Source organism: Athalia rosae, chromosome 7, assembly GCF_917208135.1.
Source record: "Athalia rosae chromosome 7, iyAthRosa1.1, whole genome shotgun sequence".
Lineage (NCBI taxonomy): Eukaryota > Metazoa > Arthropoda > Insecta > Hymenoptera > Athaliidae > Athalia > Athalia rosae.
The window spans coordinates 15,217,390-15,235,472 of NC_064032.1; the positions used below are offsets into that span (position 1 = coordinate 15,217,390).

Sequence of the window (18,083 nt, forward strand, 5' to 3'; positions counted from 1 at the left end):
TTTTCTGTTGAACCCTAGAAGTAAATCCAACTGCTTCACGAGCTATTGTGAACAATTAATAATTACAATTATCCTAAACTGTGCTGACAAAAATTATAGGTAACCGGTGACATTGTGATACTTTACCATTACTTGGCGTATTCCGAGTCAACGTAAGCGGATAGGTAATTTGAATATCGAGTCAATCGTATGCCGACTTGGTCTGGATTACGACGAGTGTACATTTAGGTATATTCTCTGGTATAAGTATAACCGGCTCTCATAGCTGAATAAAATTTGAAAAAACGACGTAATGACGGTTGTGTCGATGATCAGACGATTGTTCGTCCCCAGTCGCAATGGTGAATACAATATCTGCTTATCTGTGTACGAATCGTGCGTATTATTACCATAATCGTCAATGTTATCAGAATTTTTCTTGAAGGGAGACGGGCATTTTCTCGAATCGCCTTCATCGGATTGGGTAATATGGGTGGCCACATGGCGAGAAATCTCGTAAAAAAGGTAACCGGTGCCGCACGTGTTGTGTTATAGATATTGAGTTACTTTTGCTGTAATTTTACAATGAATTTTCCTTGCTTCTCATACAGGGATATAAGTTGACGGCCTTCGACGTTAACGCGGCGGCTGTTTCCAGCTTGGTAGAAGCTGGAGCGAACGGTGCAAGCAACGCTGCTGAGGCGTCCGAAGATGCGGACATGGTGATTTCAATGCTTCCCTCAAATCAGCACGTTCTAGAGTGTTACACGGGAGAGAATGGCATTTTGAAGTATATTGAGCTCTTGATTTATTTATAAATTATATTTATCCCAACGAGGGATCGATTATCCAGCGAATTTACTTGCAGTTCGGTTCGAAATAACGCACTGCTAGTGGACAGCAGTACAGTCGATCCAGCCATCTCTGAAGAAGTTGGAATTAGGGCTAAGAGATCAGGAGTGCGATTCGTAGATGCTCCGGTATCTGGGGGTAATTAGGGATAAATGAAAGGTCATTTTCAGTACCGTTACATGATTTTTGAGACAGTCCACCCGATCTTTTTTACAAAGGTGTCAACGCAGCGAGTGCGGGAACCCTGACCTTCATGGTGGGAGGTTCGAAATCTGATTTCGAAGATGCAAAGCAGGTTCTTACAGCATTAGGATCCAGGGTGATCCATTGCGGTAACATTGGTACCGGTCAGGCAACGAAACTCTGCAACAATATGCTCTTAGCGATATCGATGATCGGGACAGCGGAGGCTTTCAATCTTGGAGAGAGGTAAACACGATAGATTTGTTCACCCACAAATCCTATTAATTCCTAAAACCGTTTCAGGCTTGGACTGGAGCCGAAGGTATTAGCTTCGGTGATAAATTCAAGCTCCGGTAAATGCTGGTCTTCCGAATTGTATAATCCGGTTCCCGGGGTCGTTGAAAATGTTCCCAGCAGTAATGAGTACAAGGTGAAATTGCCAAAGCATCAAATGATATGACAATAACTGTGACCAACAAATGTAAATTTATGAATCCGATAGGAGTTCAGCGAATAAACGTCAATACTCGGTACAGCAAATCTAAATTCATCTCCTTTTTCAGGGAGGATTCGGAACAGCACTGATGACGAAAGATCTAGGCCTTGCCCAGTCAGCTGCAACCCGGACGGAAGCTTCGATCCCCTTGGGATCCCTTGCTCATCAGATTTACCGAGCTACGATGGGGCACGGATTTGGAAAGCAGGACTTTAGTGTCGTGTATCAGTTTCTGAAGGGCAAATATTAGATCAGTTAGATACGGGATTAGTTGATATTGAATAAAAAAAAAAATTCAAGCGATTCCAGCATCTGTGAATTACATGCGTATATCACGAATTTAAGACGGACAAAATACAAGATTAGGAAGGCGTAAAAATATTTTGTTTTTTATTGTAAGTGCATTTACATTCATAAGTCATCTCATTTCAAATTGATGCAATCATTGTAAACATTTTCATACATCGATTGGTGATTATTGACATGTTTACGGAAAACCGTTTTTATTTGCAGAACGGAATTAATAATAATAATTATGGTGATGACGATGATGATGACGATACACCCACAAGGTGTAACGCACGCTTTAGCGCAGGGCTGTATCAATGAAAATCGTAATGAATAAAAACATCGTCATTCTGTTTTAAAAGGATCGCAATTCGTACGTCACAATGATTGAATATTCCTCACATACCTACTAACGGTAATTTTAGTTCAGTAGATCACTTTGAACAACTTTCGAACTATTGATTACTCTTAAATAATACTCTCCCGCACAGATATGACGATGCAATCGAGTTGTTCGAGTCAGTTATAGATGTATTATTTTATTAATATAAAAATTTGAATGAAATTCAATGCAATCGACGGTACAGTAGTTTTTCAAGCCATGCACTCACAGCTCGTTTGCACACATAGAATAATCAAGTACAGCTGTACTCTAATGATGCAAATTTTGATCAAATGTTATAAATATTTACTTTCTCCTCGAGAAAAGCGGTCATTGAGCAGTTGTGCTTTTTTCAAAATTGATTTTTTCTGAGCTTCGTCAAAGCGATTCACCTGCAGATCTACATCTCGATCAAAAGGTCTCCGCGCTGGTTTAGTCGCCTCATTGGCTTCCCTTGCCTCCTTCTATAACAGAAAAAAAGAAAGGAAATTGACGATTATTAATAACGTTGTTTCCTGTATCTTTCAACAATTCCCGTTGTTTGCCAACCTTTTTTTTCTTGTTGATTTTCTTTTTGTGGATTTCTAGAAGTGACTCGTTCCGTTTTTTAGATGTATGTTTTTTTACCATCTTTTCCATTGCCTTATCCCGTTGACTGATCGCCAACTTTTCTGATTCCGTTGCTAGATCCGCCACTTTTGTCTTTCCTGATAACTGATGAACTAACAATTACTACAGTGTTAAGTGAACTCAAATCACGACAAATATGAATACCTATATACATTTCAATTTCATTTTTCTTTTCAAATGTTTGTTTACCTCTTCCTCTCTTTTTCTGGTTTTATCTGCAGGATTGTCCGTCCAGCTTGATCGGTCAGACATATCCGGGCCCGCTCTGTTCCTGAACTGTCTTTTAGCTAGGCCGAGATTCGGAGCCTGGATTGAAGGCAGTTCCAGCATCCACTCTTCTCTCTTATCGACGACAGAATTCTGTAACATGACGCACGACGGTTCTTAGAAAAGATACTTACAAAGAATGCTATCATTTTTGAAACTAGTAATTGAACAAAATTATCTTAGCATCATTATTTTATAAATATCAGAAAGAGCTACTCACCTCAGCATCGAGTTTATTTTTCATTCGTTTTGCACGCTCTTCAAGCTGCTGTTGAAAATAATCATCCATTGCAGCCGAATAATTGGCTGGGATAGGTCCAATCACATCATCATCTGAATCTGCATCAAGTTTTTTCACATCGTCATCCCTCAGCTTTGCCATCAGACTTGGTGGCAGTGTTGGACCAAACATAGATTCTTCGGACGACATTATGGAATTTTTGGGTGAGATTGAATCTTGCACTTTTGCAGTCACAACAGTGATATCTAGTTGTTGTAGGTGAGGTGGTAATTTTGGTCCAATCGTCTTAACAGATTCTTGTTCGGTATCAATTATTTTTTCTTGATTTAACATGTTCGCAGAGCTTGGAAGGAGACAAGGACCACAAGCCCTGAGAGGCTTGTCCGATTCCAATTCCAGCAATTCTAACTTGCGGCCCATACTCGGGGGTAAACTAGGGCCGACGACACTGACACTTGATTCGTAAACGTTTCTTTCAGATTTTGCTGACATCGCTTTTTTCATTAAAGTCGGAGAGGTTTCATCGAAAGAATGGTTACGCTTCGTTTTCGGAGAAAGTACAATTTCTCTAGCCCCAGCTTCTTCAGCAAAGACATGATTCATACGATATTTCGGAGGCAAAGTAGGCCCATACATTTTCCCCTTTAGAGCCTCTTCACTTTTATTAAGATCACGTTCATTTTCGTTTTTTGAAATGCTTTCATGCAGCCCCTGTTGTTCCATTTCATTCAAATTAGCTAAGCTTAACTTATCTATTGATAAGTGGTTGAATTTATTTGATTCCTGAGCATCGCGTTCTTTTGATTTGGTTGCATTTTTGCTACAACCAGATGCATCTGATTCTAGATCCGCATAGTTACTGCAGATTTCCTCTTCAATTATATGGCTTCCGCGGCGTTCTCCTATTGCGGACACAGATGCCTCAGGACCTAATAAGAAATCTGAAATGGCAGTAGGGTTATTACTTCGAGCTAGCGTTGCGGCATCATCGTTGTTCCTCGGATTTACCTTGCATAAATCCTCCAAGCCGCGTTTATTATACGCTGCCTGCGACTTCAGCAAACGTTCATACTGCCGCCGCGATACTCGTTTCCTTACTCTCGGTCCATGATAGTGTGGCGTTACAATCTCTCCCTTGACAAACGGTCCTTTATGTGACAATTCTGATTCTGGTAAATCCGACAAACTTCCTTCTGTGTCTGAGATTATGTCGAAATCTGACAAGTTCAATTCTTTACAGTCCTCAATTGCATCAAGAGACATGACTGGTCCATTATCAGGATCAAGTGCACCTAAATCTGGTTCGCTGTCGCTACCAATCTGGTCCAGAATCTTACTTGGTGATCTATCATCCCGTTTGATCATGTTTTTATCAGCTCGTCTTCCGTCACTTTGTTTTTGCGTAACGATTTTGTTTCTATCATCATTCAACTTCTCGGTGTCCAATGATTTCACTCTTTCTTGGATATCCGATCTTTCACGACTCCTATATTTCTCACGTGATCTGTGTCCATATCTCGCTACCGATAGTCCACTATGACTTCTATCACGGGATCGTTTTGCACCCCTATCACGGTCACGGCTCTCTCTATTTATAGACTCCCTTGAGTTCTTGGCTTCCCGGAGATCTTTCACTTCCCGTATTTTAGTATCTTTCGAAGTTCGTGTACTTGAGCTTTTTAATTCTCTAGCTCCAGAACCCTTGCAGGTCTTGTGGTCCTTACTGTTTAGAGATTTCCTGGTAGGATCTTTGCTGTTTCGATGATCCAAACTAATAGATTCTGGGGTACGTTTGTCGTTCTCTGTTAGAGTTTTGTTTTCAATGATTTCTATCATATCTTTAACAATAATGCCCTTAGCTGTGTCCTTCGTATTTCTATTATCTTTTTCAACATGTTTATCCCTGGTGTCTCCTTCTTTGGAACCTTTCCATCGGTCTCGAACCTGTTTTGTTGCTTTATGACCTCGTCTGTTGTGGTTATCGCTGTTTGTAGACCTTGATCTGTAGTTTGAATGCTTAGAAGACGGCGATGTTTTTTTTTTGTTCTGACTCTGCAGTCTTAATGTAGCATCTTTGCGAGTAGTTTCAAATCGAAAACGACGTCCATCGTCGCTATCTTGACTTTCTGAGTCTGAATCAATGGTCGTCATATTCCAAGTTTATTCTGAAATGCATAAATTCATTTTGAAAACATGTAACAATGTATTCAATGTCAAAACAAAATGAATTTCCTTTAATATTATAGATGGCAGCATGAAAATATTCAGGGGCAAGGTGCTAGTTGTCAAAGAATTAGGAATGACTGCATTAAATATCGAATTATTAATTGCTTGTCGATATACAAGCTTTCAATAATTTATTTGTCAGTACAGAGGATATCGCATTATACTATAAGGTAAAATCGAAATAACAATAACTCAGCAAGAAGTGATTGTATTGTATTCATTTAGATGTATTTTTTCCATCTTGAGTTTCAACCGCCTTCTGAAAAAGTGCTTCAGCAGTAGCCTTAGTTTTGGATGTATGATTTCTGGATTCTGGCAATACAATCACATCCTGCTTCTGACTTTGCATCATCTTAGTTATTTTAGCTCCACTGTATTTAATTGACTTAGCTATTCCCACCGTAATGATTCCTTTCAAACTCTGGGAGACACTGGATCTCCAGACAATATCTTTGAGGCATTGCTCTAGAATTTCACTGCATTCTGGATCGTGAGCAATAGCACGTAGACAGTCTTCGGTATCTCTAGATCTTGGCCCCTGAGACCAAGATCGAACAAGTTTCACTCGCGGCATTCGTGGCAAGTGATTAAGATGGTGAATTCTTGCAAAAGGGCTAGTGTCTTGATGACACATGACTGCAGCTTCGTCGGCTTTTGGTATCTCAATATATCTATCAAAGTGCTTCAGAACAGGTCCGTACAAAGATCTAAATCTTTGCAGCTGAGGAATCACGATGTTGTTCACTTTATTCTTGTCCTCACCAAATATCATTCTAAAATCCCCATTATAAGAGAGACTGGCAATTGCCCGGTAAAAATCTGCCTCCGAAAAATGCTCAGGCAGCATAATAAGTGCAGCGTGTACGGCGGAGTGTAAATTTTGTAGGAGTGCTCGTCGCAAGGCAGATTCTTCCAGAGGTTTTACCAAAACCTGGACAGGCTTGTGTAATCTGCCAGCTAAGTAAAGAACATTCCAATCTAAGAGATCTTCAATCAAAGATACCTCAGAAATCACTCCATACTTGATGAGCCTGCCTTCTTTAGTCTTCACCAAAGTATTGTAATAAATCTTTGCATCCCATCTTTCTTGAACATGTGCCACGGCTTTGTGACCCAGCTTTTGCATCATCCAAGCATAATGGCCAGGATTACGCTCAATATTTTCTTTGTGCCACTGACCAGGATTACCCACAACAAACACAAGATCCAACATGTTTTTAGAGAGATCGCCAACCTTCTGTTTCATTACACCTGACCCATAAGCAAAGCATAATTTCATACTCCCAGGAAATTCTTTCAAAATCTGAGTGTACTGTGCAATAAGTGCGATCTTATTCATTTTTAAATGTATCGGATTTCAAATTTTTCGGTAGATGTGAAATCGCTCCAAATTGACACACCTGGAACGGCGACTACAGTTGGAAACCTTGGATTCTTCTTACGATCTGGTGAAATTGATTTTGTACCAAATTCTTGTCTGACTGAAGAATTAGTTTGAATAGATCAACACCGTACGTGTTGATTTTCTCGTGTATGGTAATGAATGAGGTATAAACTTGGAGTGAAAACGCCTTTTCCGTTGATATTTTGTCGGTAACTAACCTGGAAATTTGGCTCTTGAAGTATCGTAATAATAAGTGACTACTTACGGTGATTGGTGAGTCGTTTATCGGCTGCCCAACGGGTATTGCGTGTCGAACAATTTTAGCAGTACCAGCACAATTTTGACTGCGTTATTAATGGAATACCAGCAACAGTCTATTAAACCTTCTTGTTGCAAAAATTTTCTGTGAATGGCGACTAGCGATTTGAATTCAGGGATGAGGGCACCGTAACCAAATACTATCACCACATAACTTTGAATCACAGCTTTAAATTGCTATGGAATAACCATCGATGACGGTTGTTTCACCCTATGGTTCATACCCTATCAGCACTCATTCTACTCAGCCGTGGGTTTGGCTGAACCAATAAAGAGCAAGAAACCTTTTACATAGTTGAAAGAAATTCCACCCCAAGCAGCACAAAGCATCACCATCCCAATGTCACCATCAATCACCATCACCACAATTGAGGCGTTGTAAAGAGTAGAAGTTCTGCTCCTTATATACTGTGATATCATTCAAGATTCGAAACAAATCATATGACCTTGGCCAAGGAAGAAACTCGTCCGTGAGGTGGGGATCTTTGATTTTGAATCATCGTTGTTGACTGAAGATACAAATCCTCAGTCAACGTCACAGTGCACAGGTGATCGGATTTTCAAGTTTTTGTCAGCATACAATTAGGACGAGATGAGTGGACAAACAGCTAATGAGATGGAAGTTGACGAAGGCGTTGCCACGAGTGCAATGGATACAACTCCGATAGCCGGCAATCCTAAGAGTGTTATGGCCTCATCCGGTACCATAGGATCTGTCTCAATAAGTTTGCATCCACTCGTCATCATGAACGTCAGTGAACACTGGACCAGGCTTCGGGCGCAAGAAGGATCTGATCAATTGGGTGAAAATATAATATTATAACTTGTCACATGCTTCAGTCTAAGATACAGTGTAATTGTGAATCATGATTATTGACATGCTTTTTACTTGTTGCAGTATACGGAGCACTAATCGGCAAACAAAAGGGACGTAACATCGAGATAATGAACTCTTTTGAGTTGTTATTCACCTCCATAGGTGATGAAGTGATTATAGATAGAGATTACTACAATACTAAGGAAGAACAATTTAAGCAAGTGTTTAGTGAGATGGATTTTCTCGGATGGTACACAACAGGAGATACCCCAACTGACAGGGATATTAGAGTCCACAAGCAATTGTGCGAGATCAATGAGTGTCCTGTTATGCTAAAGCTAGATCCAAGATGCAAACATTCCGATGTGAGTCATAGATGAAATTAAGTTCATGCATTGTCGGAAATAACCTTAGTCTTGACCTCTATAAATTTCTTTGCTACTTGTCAACACTAACCATCATTTCATCAAATAATTGGCTTTGCTGCAGCAATTATCCGTTTCAATGTACGAGTCTGTAATCGACCTGGTCGCTGGAGAAGCTACTATGTTATTTGTTCCATTGACTTATACACTTGCAACTGAAGAGGCTGAGAGAATCGGCGTTGACCACGTCGCTAGAATGTGTACAAACGATCAAGCGGAAAGCTCGCTAGGTGAGTTATAATGGCAAACTCAATCAAAGCATCGAATAAAACGGTAGAACAAGTAATTCAAAAAAGATCCTTGTGTTTTTTTCTAGTGGCAGAACATCTAACAGCACAGCACAGTGCTATAAAGATGTTGAATTCCAGAGTTAAACTCGTCCTCAAATATGTGGAGGCTGTGCAAAGTGGAGAACTTGAAGGAAATCATGAGGTTTTGAGGGCAGCTTGTTCACTAAGTCATCGGTTGCCTGTTCTAAACAGTTCCAAGTTCAGGGCTGACTTTTATAACGTAAGTCACATTTGAATTTTTTCTACAGTATGTCTTTGCACTGGGTCTGGGGACCGATTCTGGATTTTTTGGCATAACTTGCAGCCAAAGTTGACTTTCAACTAACGTGTCATCTTGTATATTCGTTAGTCTCTGATTCAACTAGCGGCTGTCTTTGCACTTGACTTAGCGTCGACATTAACTTACTAGCACGATGTTATCGTCGGCGCTCAGTCAACACATAATACAGTCGCTAGCTAAGTATGAAATAGACGGTTGCTTAAAGTTGACGCACAAAAAATATGGTATCGTTACCCCGGATTTTTTTCGATCGAAGTATGTAAGGCTAATTGATCCGATTATTCATTCTAGCAATGCAACGACTTTAGCCTAGTGACGTACCTTGGGATAATAACAAAAGGCTGCAACGATATTAACCAATTTGTGAATAAATTCAACATTTTGTACGATAGACAAGGAATGGGTCGTCGCATGAGGAGCCTCTTCTTTTGATAAATAAATAACATTGTTTTTACCTCAATAGTTTTCTAGTACTCATCTGCCCCTCGTTGCAATACTTCTGTCACTAAGACTGCGTCAGACCGTCTTTCGATATCTGCAATCAATTCTTGGTAAAGAGATTACAATATGATATAACCCTTGATTCCAATTTGTATAAGCAAGTGTTTACTTTGAGAAAATATATCACACATCTTACGCCCAGTAATTACTCCAGGTTTAATTCATGGAAAAATAATTACAATATTCGATTCCGATATCAATTTTGATTATTATTTTTTGAAAGAATAATAGTATAAATATTTAAATAAATTGGATATGTCAAACGCGAATAATAATCCCAAAGTACTTCCATCACGTACTGAATTTTTTTTGGTGAACTATAAACATTGATCAGATTTAATCACCAACTCAAATGCAATATAAATTCATTGCTAATGCCAGCAGGAGGTATTCATTTAATGGTATGTTACATTTTTATTGATATCGTGGTTAGTAATGTTTAGTTTTTAGTTTTTTTTTTATTTACTTTTTGTCAACATTTTCAAATGACTTTGCTTCGCGATTTTAGAAAGCAGCTGGCAATTCATTTTGTTGACAATTGCATTTACATGCATCCGAATATTAAAATGGAAGACGTTAGTTCAATCATCAGGATATCATCCAATACTTATTTAGTTTCATGAACTCGACCGATATCTGTATTTTTCCGTCAATTCAATTTAGTTTTATTATTTTTTATTCTAATCTCCAAAGGTAGACTTTGTAAACACTTGATATAAATATGGGTATCGATTTGTTAGTTTTGTTTGAAAGATTTACTAAATGTAACTCTAAAACTTCCGCAATTAAAAGTTTCTACCAAAGTATCTGATCACTTTCTTATTTTCATACATCTCCTTTCTATTCACGCATTCATTTATTGTAAATATTACTGTACAAAATATATGTATAGTACTTGGTATATCTATGTTATGACTCTTTAATTATTGCATACTGTGGACTCACAAGATGTCATTACCGCAACTTCCAACTTGGTTTATTGTTCACTGACAAACTTTGTTCCGAAATACAAGATAATCTCGTATACAGACTCGAGCCCACAGCGGTTTCGTTGACGATGATGATTACGAGCTTCTATCTCAATCTGACTTGGGCTCGTAGCGTATGATGTGACGTGTTGTCCGATGTCCGATTTCATAAAACTGACATCAATACTTGAAACGGCTTGAGTATTCAGCGTACCTCGGTACTGGATGAACTTCATTGCAAATGATCATTTATGAGAAAAAAACGAATAAAAGAAAAAAGTAATTATTCATTTTAGATAGCGTCTAGAACTAATTCAGTGATCATGAAGTTGAAAGTCACTGCCTGTAGCCAAGCTAGTTGAAGCTTTATACGATCATTTTGTTCTATTTTTTTCCTCTTTTCATTCTTAGTTTCAATTCAACTCTAATCTTCATTACAGTTATCTGTTGATATCGTACCGGAAATTCATTGAATTTTCAAACTGTCCTCAATCATAGTTGCTAGGATGTTAACCAGAAGGGCCAGCATAGTGTTGGGCTAAGGACTAGGCTTATCCATTCCAATTAATTCTTCGAAAAGACTGTTTCTTCCCTCGATTCTCTCTTCAATGGTTTTAACTGCAAACCGCATCACTGCTGTCGCCAAATCTCCGACTGTCCAATGCCTGTCCACCAATACCCTGCTCACCGTATCGAGCTGAAAAAAGAATAAAACACTTCTGATATTGCTCTTAGCCCTCACAGTGACGGTAAATGCTACATGCGGAAATAATTCCACCTTGGACAGACTGGGATGGCCAGATGTGTAGTAAATCAGTCTGGGCACACCAGCGAGAGAAGCTGCCAGCCACTGTATCGCTAGTTTTAGTTGATGATCGCCTTTCAGTCGTGAACCGCAACCCCAGTTCCCAGTTACTACTGGCAATAAGCCACCGGCCTGAGGGCTGCTTTCTTGAGAGACCTTTAATGTGAAATCGAAGATGATTATTATCATCTTAAAAATGTAGGTGTTGAGGAAAAAGGCCAATGCATACAGGGATAGAATTTAATGCACCCACTACTACCGAGTTACAACCTCTAATGGTGTTTGCATTAGTCTATAGAAGTCATAGATCTCCCCAGTTCTGTATACTAGGCTGCGAATATTATCGTAAACATTATTAATATGAAAATATAACATAGCTTATTAGTTACTAATGTTAAGAAACGTTTGGCAAAACACAGAAATCAGATGAGATAGAATAAGAGACAGATAAATTAGTCATCGTGGCCTTTTCAAATTAACATAGAAACGTAAATTATTCCTACATTAATTAAACCTTTCTTGTTAAGCAGTAAATTGATCTGTTAATGATACAGTGTAAACTACATAGACAAGTGTAACCCCACACATCGATTAGTCAATGTGAAAGAAATTTATGCTATAATAGCATTTCTTACAGTTTCCCGACACTCGGTGTCAAAATTGACTTAAAAAATATTCCAATTGTACCACTACTACCGTTAATGATGATTGCAAAATTTCTATTCTAGCATAAATTGCAATTCAATTCGTTGGATCATCGCGCAATAATCACTACTTCATACATCGGCTATTGATGTCGCTAATTCGCTCCAGTGCAGCATCCTCTTATCTTCCTTTGCAATCGCAACTCTTGGAAAATTGTGGGGTAGAAGTTCAGCAAAACTTTTTGACCACTTGTTATCCTGTGTTATTGTTGTTATTGTTTCTGTATCGGTCAACGGTAAACCTTGCGGCAGCGAAATCGTAGCCACGTCATCGGTCAGAGTCTGTCTCACTTCAGACGTGAAAGAAATGACCCAGAGATTTCTGCGTTGTGTCGATTTAACATCTCTGGCTACAGCAGGATCTTCACTCAGAGCATCTTCATAATTCTTGTACTCACCTTCGGGAACCTGCAGATTTTTAACTCTGGAAAAATAACTCGTACCTTTTTGCGACACATTATCGTTGAGAATGTTAGTAACATTTACAACGATTACGAATGATTGGCTGAAATCATATTATTTTTACCAATTCTCCCTATCGTTCCATCTATTAAATGGTCGAGACAATTTTGTAACTCGGTAAACAATCTGTCTCTGATTCTATACTTCTCAAAGCAAACCGCACACTCTGTCGAGGCAGTGTAAAGTTTTGCGAATCAATCCCAAGCCATACGCTCTCAATTATAAATAATTTCAACCAACACCTGTATTTTTAGTTTATACATGATAATTTTGTTCCATCGAAAGCGATAATATACAGCCTCGCCAATAAAACCATGAACTTACCGAATGCTGTCTTTTATGCTTGTGCCGCGCAAGCTCTAAGCTCAGGCTTCTGACTGCTAATGCCAGCTTATGACGTTCTTGAACCTCCTCGGTGCCAATTAAAGCTTGAGGTTCTCCCTCTTGGACAGGAACGCCTGCAAACGACTCGCTCAACGCTCTCTTTAAAAGCGAACCAGCAAATCTTACCACAGCTCTATCTCTTGCATCTAATTCACGGCTTTCGTCAGCAACTATAGGATCCTCCAGCCACTTAGATAATTGCTCGTAGACTTCTTCAAGTTCTGAAGAAAATTCTGATGGAATAATCACATCGTGGTCAGTCGCTAAGCATGAAGGAAAAAAGTATCACTAATAGTTGCATATTAAAGAGTCTAGTACCTGAGCTGTATTCCGTACTAAAACTGTACTTGCTGCTCGCGTTGGTATCGCGTCTTTGCAGCATCGGATGTTGACTTTGCTTGAATCTTCCAAGCCACTTTTGCTCAGCTTCCAACGATTCCTTTAGAAATTCTTCATCCACCGTATCATCTCTTAAAACAAATCCTCTGGATCCCCCTCTCCTCACTCTGTACAATCGAGCAGTGAGGTGCTTCAGTTGGATTAAACTGTTACAGACAGTTTGCGAACATAACACCTGTTTAATGTTCATACTTAATATCTGGATCACCGACATGACTTCCGGTCACGCTTATTCCAACCGCATAACTGCTGCCTGCAGAAGAAATTGAAGACGTTGTTCCGGTTGCTGTACTTTCTCGCCTCAAAGCATCCTTCAGTCTCTGAGCAAAAGTCCCTCGTCGTTCGAACGAATCTAACTGTGCGCTATAAAGCCTAGTGAGCTTTTGCTCTTCATCTTCTTTTGGGCAGGAAAATTGATTCGATAAAATGCGTGAGATAGTAAGATCTCAACAAAAAAAAAATTCCAATGCAAACCTTGATCCTCGTCGACAGATTCTTTCGCGCTATGGAAGCTGTCAGTGCTTTGGCTATTGCAACTGCTGTAGACAGACACCTGCCCTAAGGACTTTCTGGTAACAGGCAAAACTTCTCCACTTGAGCCAAGAACTATGAATCGGCCTCTTTTATTGGAACAGCCTGTAGTTTTTGCTGGACTTAGCGATTCGACTGATTTACCATTTGGTTTTGTTCTCATTTCCACACCGTCGGAACCGTTTATCTCTTTTGTCGATGCTGCACAACACAAATTTAGATGATACCCTAATCTATTTATAGGTATACTATTTACAGAATGATTACTCGTGAATCACCTTTAATGTTATAATTAATTGTTGCGATTGACTTTTCCTCGGCCTCTGGCGGGGTGCTACTGAAACTTTCTCCAATCGGTGACAACCGCCGAGCACCTGGATCTGGCTCCAATTTGACAGGATTCGTTGGGCTGATAGGGACATGCCTTTGCCTGAATCCCAACAACGATTTGTTCATTTCTCGCAGCACATTGTCTTCCTCATATTGTGCAAGGGGCAGCGTAGAATAGTCTTCGGCATCCATACAGCATATTGTTACCTGATCGAAAACATTCAAAGCAGGCTTTAATGATCCCGGGATACTACAAAGAAGGGTGAACGTAAAAAAGAATCACCATTACTACTCACTGTTTTTGGTTTTGGTATACTTTCAAAAGTAGATCTATGTTTTGGATCAATTATCCTGGAAATATTTCTGGCACCTTCTATGATCAAGACCTCATTGTCTTCTAATGCTTCAACAGAGAGTAATGCAGCCAACAGCTCAGGATGCGTTGCCATCTGAACAGTGGAATAGTTTTTTGCTTTGCAAGTTTTCTCCATTTGGATTCAACTTCAGTGTTCGTGTAAACAATAGAAAATGCTTGCTTACTTGGATGCTTTCTTGTGTAATTTCGCTGCTCAATACTCCACCACCTAGCCTTGAACTAGTGAAGCATACATGCAGTAAGTGAGCTTCAGCCCTTTCCACCCTTCCTTCATGGCGAATAGTGAGAGGACAAAGAGGGATGCTACTCTCGAGCCAATCTTCTATTGTCAACCACTGTTTTGACGACATCACCTGAGGAGAATCGCCGTGAAACGTGCGTCACATAGATAATATATTTCATTGGTGATCATTCGATTTTTTTGTTCCAAAACTAAATTGGATTTTATGACCTTCTCAACTTAATTACAGCATTTTGTGAAAGTAAACTTGTGCTTCATTACTGTTAACCGTATTATGCACTATAATTTGTATGATAACGCATCAATTCTAATGTGCCGAAGCTACTCATATCACGAACCTGTCTGGAAATTATTAATTGTCCATCCAATGACGTGTCCTCGCTCAAGAAATTAAAGTAGGCAAATATGCTTCTCAATTTTGCCTTCTGACTATTCCTGTTCGATCAAGCAGAGATTACCATCTATTATCAACTGAACAATCCACTGGCTTTGAAACTTACATGTGAAGATATTTGAAGAAATTAGTGAAGTTGAAATCTTGCAGCGTAGGATGAGTTTTTCTCGTTCTTTTGGGATATGTTGAAAAAAATGCATTTGCTATCAGGGATGAAACAAAGTTGTAGCTGTACTCTGCACTATCGGCTAAAAGAAGAATTGTTGAAATCGATGACTATTGTAAACAATTTTTCGAATTTTTCCAATCCGGCACATAATTAATTCTCAGACATACTTTGTTGCTGCAGGCTAAAATGAAGTCCTTCCGGAGGTTTTGTAGATTTGAGAGACTTGGCATGTTGTACTACCTTTGGAATTGTTTTTGTGAAGAATTGTTCCCTTTCCCCTGAAGTGAAGTCTTCGTCCAAGAACCTTGCCAATTCGGCAAATAAGTTTGGGTCCTGAACATCTTCCTCTGGGTCGAGACTTATGCTGTAAAAATCGATGCCTGTCTCATGATAATTATCAATTCAAAATTGAGGTCTCTTCGTGCTCATTATTTTCATCATTCATTCTAAAAGGCAGACTTTGTCAGTGAGTGGTCTTTCCTACAAGCAACCCTTATCGTTTTGGCAACACTATTGGCATTGAAGTTCCCCAAAGATTATATAATATTTGGAAATTCATATATTTATTATTTCTTTTTGAGCCATGCAGGTATTATTCTTACGGTGATGTACCAAAAAAAATTTGTATAATATTTATCCGGCTTTCCAACTTCAGCAGCAGACTTATCACCAGGAAACTACTTTGCTTCTAATAATCTATCAGAAAATAGAAGAGTGTAAGACGTTGCCATATGAAACATTTATCCATTGAGAGATCATCAACCAAATGTTTTACAAATTACCGTCAACTATGAGCTAATTTTAATTAGACAACAGGAGATACAGAAAACATTAACACAGCAGAATTTCTTCACCCATACAGTAATGGGTTACTCTCAGTGCAATAACGTACTTGCACATATCGTGTAACCGATACATTGCTTCTAAAAGTTGCTGAGAGTTTGTTGCAGCCGCTGCTTGGTCCAGTTGTTTCACGACTGAAGGCCACCAAGGCAAATCACAGGGAAGCATCACCAATGCCATGATGTCAATTTCTATGTAATGAAAAATTAAACAAAGTAATTAGACTATAAGTTATCACATATCAGATTCTATGTTCATTAATTTTTCACATGGTGTAGTTGCTCAATGCTTTGCACAGATACGAAGCTAACGTAGATGCAGTCTCATAACTTGTACAATGTTCACAGCAAAACCCAAGAGATTGGGAACATGAGTCAGAAACAAGATTAGAGAAAGAGGAAGAGTTTACTTTTGGCTAAATGCCCAACAGTTTTAGCCAGAGAAATAGTGATCCTAAATTCCAAAATACCTTCAGTTATTCATCAGGTATTGATGCGAGATAGTTTGACTAATTGACAAGCAACTGGAGCAATGAGCTAGCTCGACTGTAACAATGATCAATAATTCATGCACTTAAATGGCTCATCAACTGTGATACTTAATATACGACTAGTGTATCAAACGTGTAGATCAAAGTTAACTTCATTGATTATCTAGTAAACTATAACAGCGAGTTAAAATTGAAAAGTTACTAAATATGTTTCTTCATATAAGTAATGTCAATAAGGAATTCGATTGCTTTACTTGTGCGTTTCATAAGATGGGTAGACGAAAATTTAGCTAAAAAAACAATATCCCATAGTATAAATACACCATGTGCGCATGCACGTTAAGGCAAGAAAGTTCAGCTGGCAAAAAGGTCTGAATGTTTTAATGTGAAATTCTATTCTTGTATTTCATGAAATGCTATAATTAGAAGCGTGTGTCCTTTCACGTACCGGAATTTGGGAGTCCTTTTCTCTAATCGCCCATATTCATATTATAAAATGAACCAATTGCAGAAGCAGCATGTGGTATCATTTACACCCGGGTAGGAGGTGTTTATTTTACCGGCAAAAACCAGTGGTGGCAAATCGAAAGCTCACCTTTTTTATTTAGCGTCGATAAGCCGAGCTTTAGGTAAATTTCGGATAAATTCAAGGCTGGTCGTCGCTCGTTTTATCGTCTCTTCCGTAATTACAGTTTCAAGGAACTACTCTTCGCAGAGTATTGACGTTCAGGTCCATCGGAATATCTGCGAATTCCAGCCATCTCACATTTGTATAGCAATTTTTTAATTCAAACAAATATCCACAAATATTTACAAACCGCTACTTTGTTATTCTTACCTGTACATTATACCTGGATGAAGGTAATAAATATTTTATATGTTTTAATAGGCCACTGATCGTTAGTACTGCAGCCGATATAGTATGTCACCCCTACGAACGATGTGGTTGTAGACCAACACCACCACATTGGAAAGTGAGAGAAAGCACGGCATTTATTAAAAGATATTCACTCTTCCGACACTATTTCTGATCCTTGTCCCCTCGGATTGACCAATTTTTATGTGTATTTTATAGAAAGTATTTGGACCCACCGGATATAATCGCGGTGTCTACGACGAGCTCTAATTTCGCCGCGACGATTTAGCCTGTGGATTTAGCGGGTCTTTGGTTCTATTGGGTACCACAATCGACACCGAGCGTCCCGATGCTATTTATAGAACTACGTCGGCGCCCTAGACAGTAGACAGTAAGCATCCCCCCACAGCTAGGTATTTACGAAATCCCATACATTGTGGGATATTTCCACCGTCGACGTCTTCCTGTAACCAAGATGACATAGTTATGTGTTGTGTTGTTTTACTAGTTTACAACAACAGAGCTTTGAGGAACCACATAATCTCCTCCAAAAGGGAATCTACAAGGGATGG

General features: G+C 39.1%; 5 protein-coding genes across 17 annotated transcripts; 2 read left to right on the forward strand and 3 right to left on the reverse strand.

The window, feature by feature from the left end:
- The first annotated feature begins 3 nt into the window (after positions 1 to 3).
- Positions 4 to 2,162, forward strand: LOC105689724 (3-hydroxyisobutyrate dehydrogenase, mitochondrial). Of its 2 annotated transcripts, XR_007279359.1 has the most exons (8): positions 4 to 341; positions 425 to 504; positions 591 to 769; positions 848 to 969; positions 1,050 to 1,260; positions 1,318 to 1,444; positions 1,578 to 1,905; positions 2,024 to 2,162. XR_007279359.1 is itself a non-coding variant. In XM_012406959.3 (7 exons), exons 1-7 carry the CDS (start codon positions 293 to 295, stop codon positions 1,758 to 1,760), a joined length of 951 nt encoding a protein of 316 aa, XP_012262382.1. In that variant the 5' UTR covers positions 4 to 292; the 3' UTR covers positions 1,761 to 2,162. The 2 variants fall into 2 exon arrangements, 1 of the variants encoding a protein (XP_012262382.1); XM_012406959.3 differs by having other exon boundaries at positions 1,578 to 2,162.
- Positions 2,024 to 7,379, reverse strand: LOC105689721. 2 transcript variants are annotated; one of them, XM_012406954.4, is made up of 5 exons: positions 7,194 to 7,379; positions 3,298 to 5,483; positions 3,000 to 3,170; positions 2,730 to 2,894; positions 2,024 to 2,644 (listed from the first exon to the last, which is right to left on the reverse strand). In XM_012406954.4, exons 2-5 carry the CDS (start codon positions 5,467 to 5,469, stop codon positions 2,477 to 2,479), a joined length of 2,676 nt encoding a protein of 891 aa, XP_012262377.2. In that variant the 5' UTR covers positions 5,470 to 5,483; positions 7,194 to 7,379; the 3' UTR covers positions 2,024 to 2,476. The 2 variants fall into 2 exon arrangements, with proteins under 2 accessions (XP_012262377.2, XP_012262378.2); XM_012406955.4 differs by lacking the exon at positions 2,024 to 2,644 and having other exon boundaries at positions 2,752 to 2,902.
- LOC105689722 (phosphatidate cytidylyltransferase, mitochondrial) lies at positions 5,627 to 7,194 on the reverse strand. The gene has a single exon (XM_012406956.3). The coding sequence runs from the start codon at positions 6,881 to 6,883 to the stop codon at positions 5,762 to 5,764; it is 1,122 nt and encodes a 373-aa protein (XP_012262379.2). The 5' UTR covers positions 6,884 to 7,194; the 3' UTR covers positions 5,627 to 5,761.
- A 203-nt stretch (positions 7,380 to 7,582) lies between the features above and the next one.
- Positions 7,583 to 9,518, forward strand: LOC105689723 (COP9 signalosome complex subunit 6). The gene is made up of 6 exons (XM_048658244.1): positions 7,583 to 7,721; positions 7,822 to 8,049; positions 8,145 to 8,428; positions 8,553 to 8,718; positions 8,805 to 8,998; positions 9,350 to 9,518. Exons 2-6 carry the CDS (start codon positions 7,839 to 7,841, stop codon positions 9,488 to 9,490), a joined length of 996 nt encoding a protein of 331 aa, XP_048514201.1. The 5' UTR covers positions 7,583 to 7,721; positions 7,822 to 7,838; the 3' UTR covers positions 9,491 to 9,518.
- A 229-nt stretch (positions 9,519 to 9,747) lies between these two features.
- On the reverse strand, positions 9,748 to 17,916 carry LOC105689719. Of its 11 annotated transcripts, none has more exons than XR_007279350.1 (16): positions 16,910 to 17,037; positions 16,215 to 16,356; positions 15,490 to 15,686; positions 15,260 to 15,401; positions 15,098 to 15,194; positions 14,683 to 14,871; positions 14,439 to 14,591; positions 14,091 to 14,349; positions 13,756 to 14,013; positions 13,474 to 13,678; positions 13,201 to 13,388; positions 12,823 to 13,115; positions 12,115 to 12,444; positions 11,306 to 11,488; positions 10,987 to 11,224; positions 9,748 to 10,757 (listed from the first exon to the last, which is right to left on the reverse strand). XR_007279350.1 is itself a non-coding variant. In XM_048658226.1 (16 exons), the coding sequence occupies exons 3-16, from the start codon at positions 16,343 to 16,345 to the stop codon at positions 11,066 to 11,068; spliced, it is 2,784 nt and encodes a 927-aa protein (XP_048514183.1). In that variant the 5' UTR covers positions 16,346 to 16,356; positions 17,251 to 17,399; positions 17,494 to 17,916; the 3' UTR covers positions 9,748 to 11,065. The 11 variants fall into 11 exon arrangements, 8 of the variants coding, with proteins under 8 accessions (XP_048514183.1, XP_048514182.1, XP_020710102.2 ...); XM_048658226.1 differs by lacking the exon at positions 16,910 to 17,037 and adding exons at positions 17,251 to 17,399; positions 17,494 to 17,916 and having other exon boundaries at positions 9,748 to 11,224; XM_048658225.1 differs by lacking the exon at positions 16,910 to 17,037 and adding exons at positions 17,104 to 17,399; positions 17,494 to 17,916 and having other exon boundaries at positions 9,748 to 11,224.
- Positions 17,917 to 18,083: the final 167 nt, after the last annotated feature.

What these genes read in the sequence shown, in the direction of transcription:
- LOC105689722 (XM_012406956.3), bottom strand. Translation starts at nt 6,883, where the DNA reads ATGAATAAGATCGCACTTATTGCACAGTACACTCAGATTTTGAAAGAA.
- LOC105689721 (XM_012406954.4), bottom strand. Translation starts at nt 5,469, where the DNA reads ATGACGACCATTGATTCAGACTCAGAAAGTCAAGATAGCGACGATGGA. An exon ending in AAAATAAACTCGATGCTGAG is followed by an intron (nt 3,171 to 3,297) that starts GTGAGTAGCTCT and finishes GTCATGTTACAG; the next exon opens with AATTCTGTCGTCGATAAGAG. An exon ending in CCAGAAAAAGAGAGGAAGAG is followed by an intron (nt 2,895 to 2,999) that starts GTAAACAAACAT and finishes TTAGTTCATCAG; the next exon opens with TTATCAGGAAAGACAAAAGT.
- LOC105689723 (XM_048658244.1), top strand. Translation starts at nt 7,839, where the DNA reads ATGAGTGGACAAACAGCTAATGAGATGGAAGTTGACGAAGGCGTTGCC. An exon ending in AGAAGGATCTGATCAATTGG is followed by an intron (nt 8,050 to 8,144) that starts GTGAAAATATAA and finishes TACTTGTTGCAG; the next exon opens with TATACGGAGCACTAATCGGC. An exon ending in TCAAGCGGAAAGCTCGCTAG is followed by an intron (nt 8,719 to 8,804) that starts GTGAGTTATAAT and finishes GTTTTTTTCTAG; the next exon opens with TGGCAGAACATCTAACAGCA.
- LOC105689724 (XM_012406959.3), top strand. Translation starts at nt 293, where the DNA reads ATGACGGTTGTGTCGATGATCAGACGATTGTTCGTCCCCAGTCGCAAT. An exon ending in CGAGAAATCTCGTAAAAAAG is followed by an intron (nt 505 to 590) that starts GTAACCGGTGCC and finishes CTTCTCATACAG; the next exon opens with GGATATAAGTTGACGGCCTT. An exon ending in CCAGCAGTAATGAGTACAAG is followed by an intron (nt 1,445 to 1,577) that starts GTGAAATTGCCA and finishes CTCCTTTTTCAG; the next exon opens with GGAGGATTCGGAACAGCACT.
- LOC105689719 (XM_048658222.1), bottom strand. An exon ending in GTCGGTGATCCAGATATTAA is followed by an intron (nt 13,389 to 13,473) that starts GTATGAACATTA and finishes TCGATTGTACAG; the next exon opens with AGTGAGGAGAGGGGGATCCA. An exon ending in TAGCGACATCAATAGCCGAT is followed by an intron (nt 11,489 to 12,114) that starts GTATGAAGTAGT and finishes TTCACATTAAAG; the next exon opens with GTCTCTCAAGAAAGCAGCCC.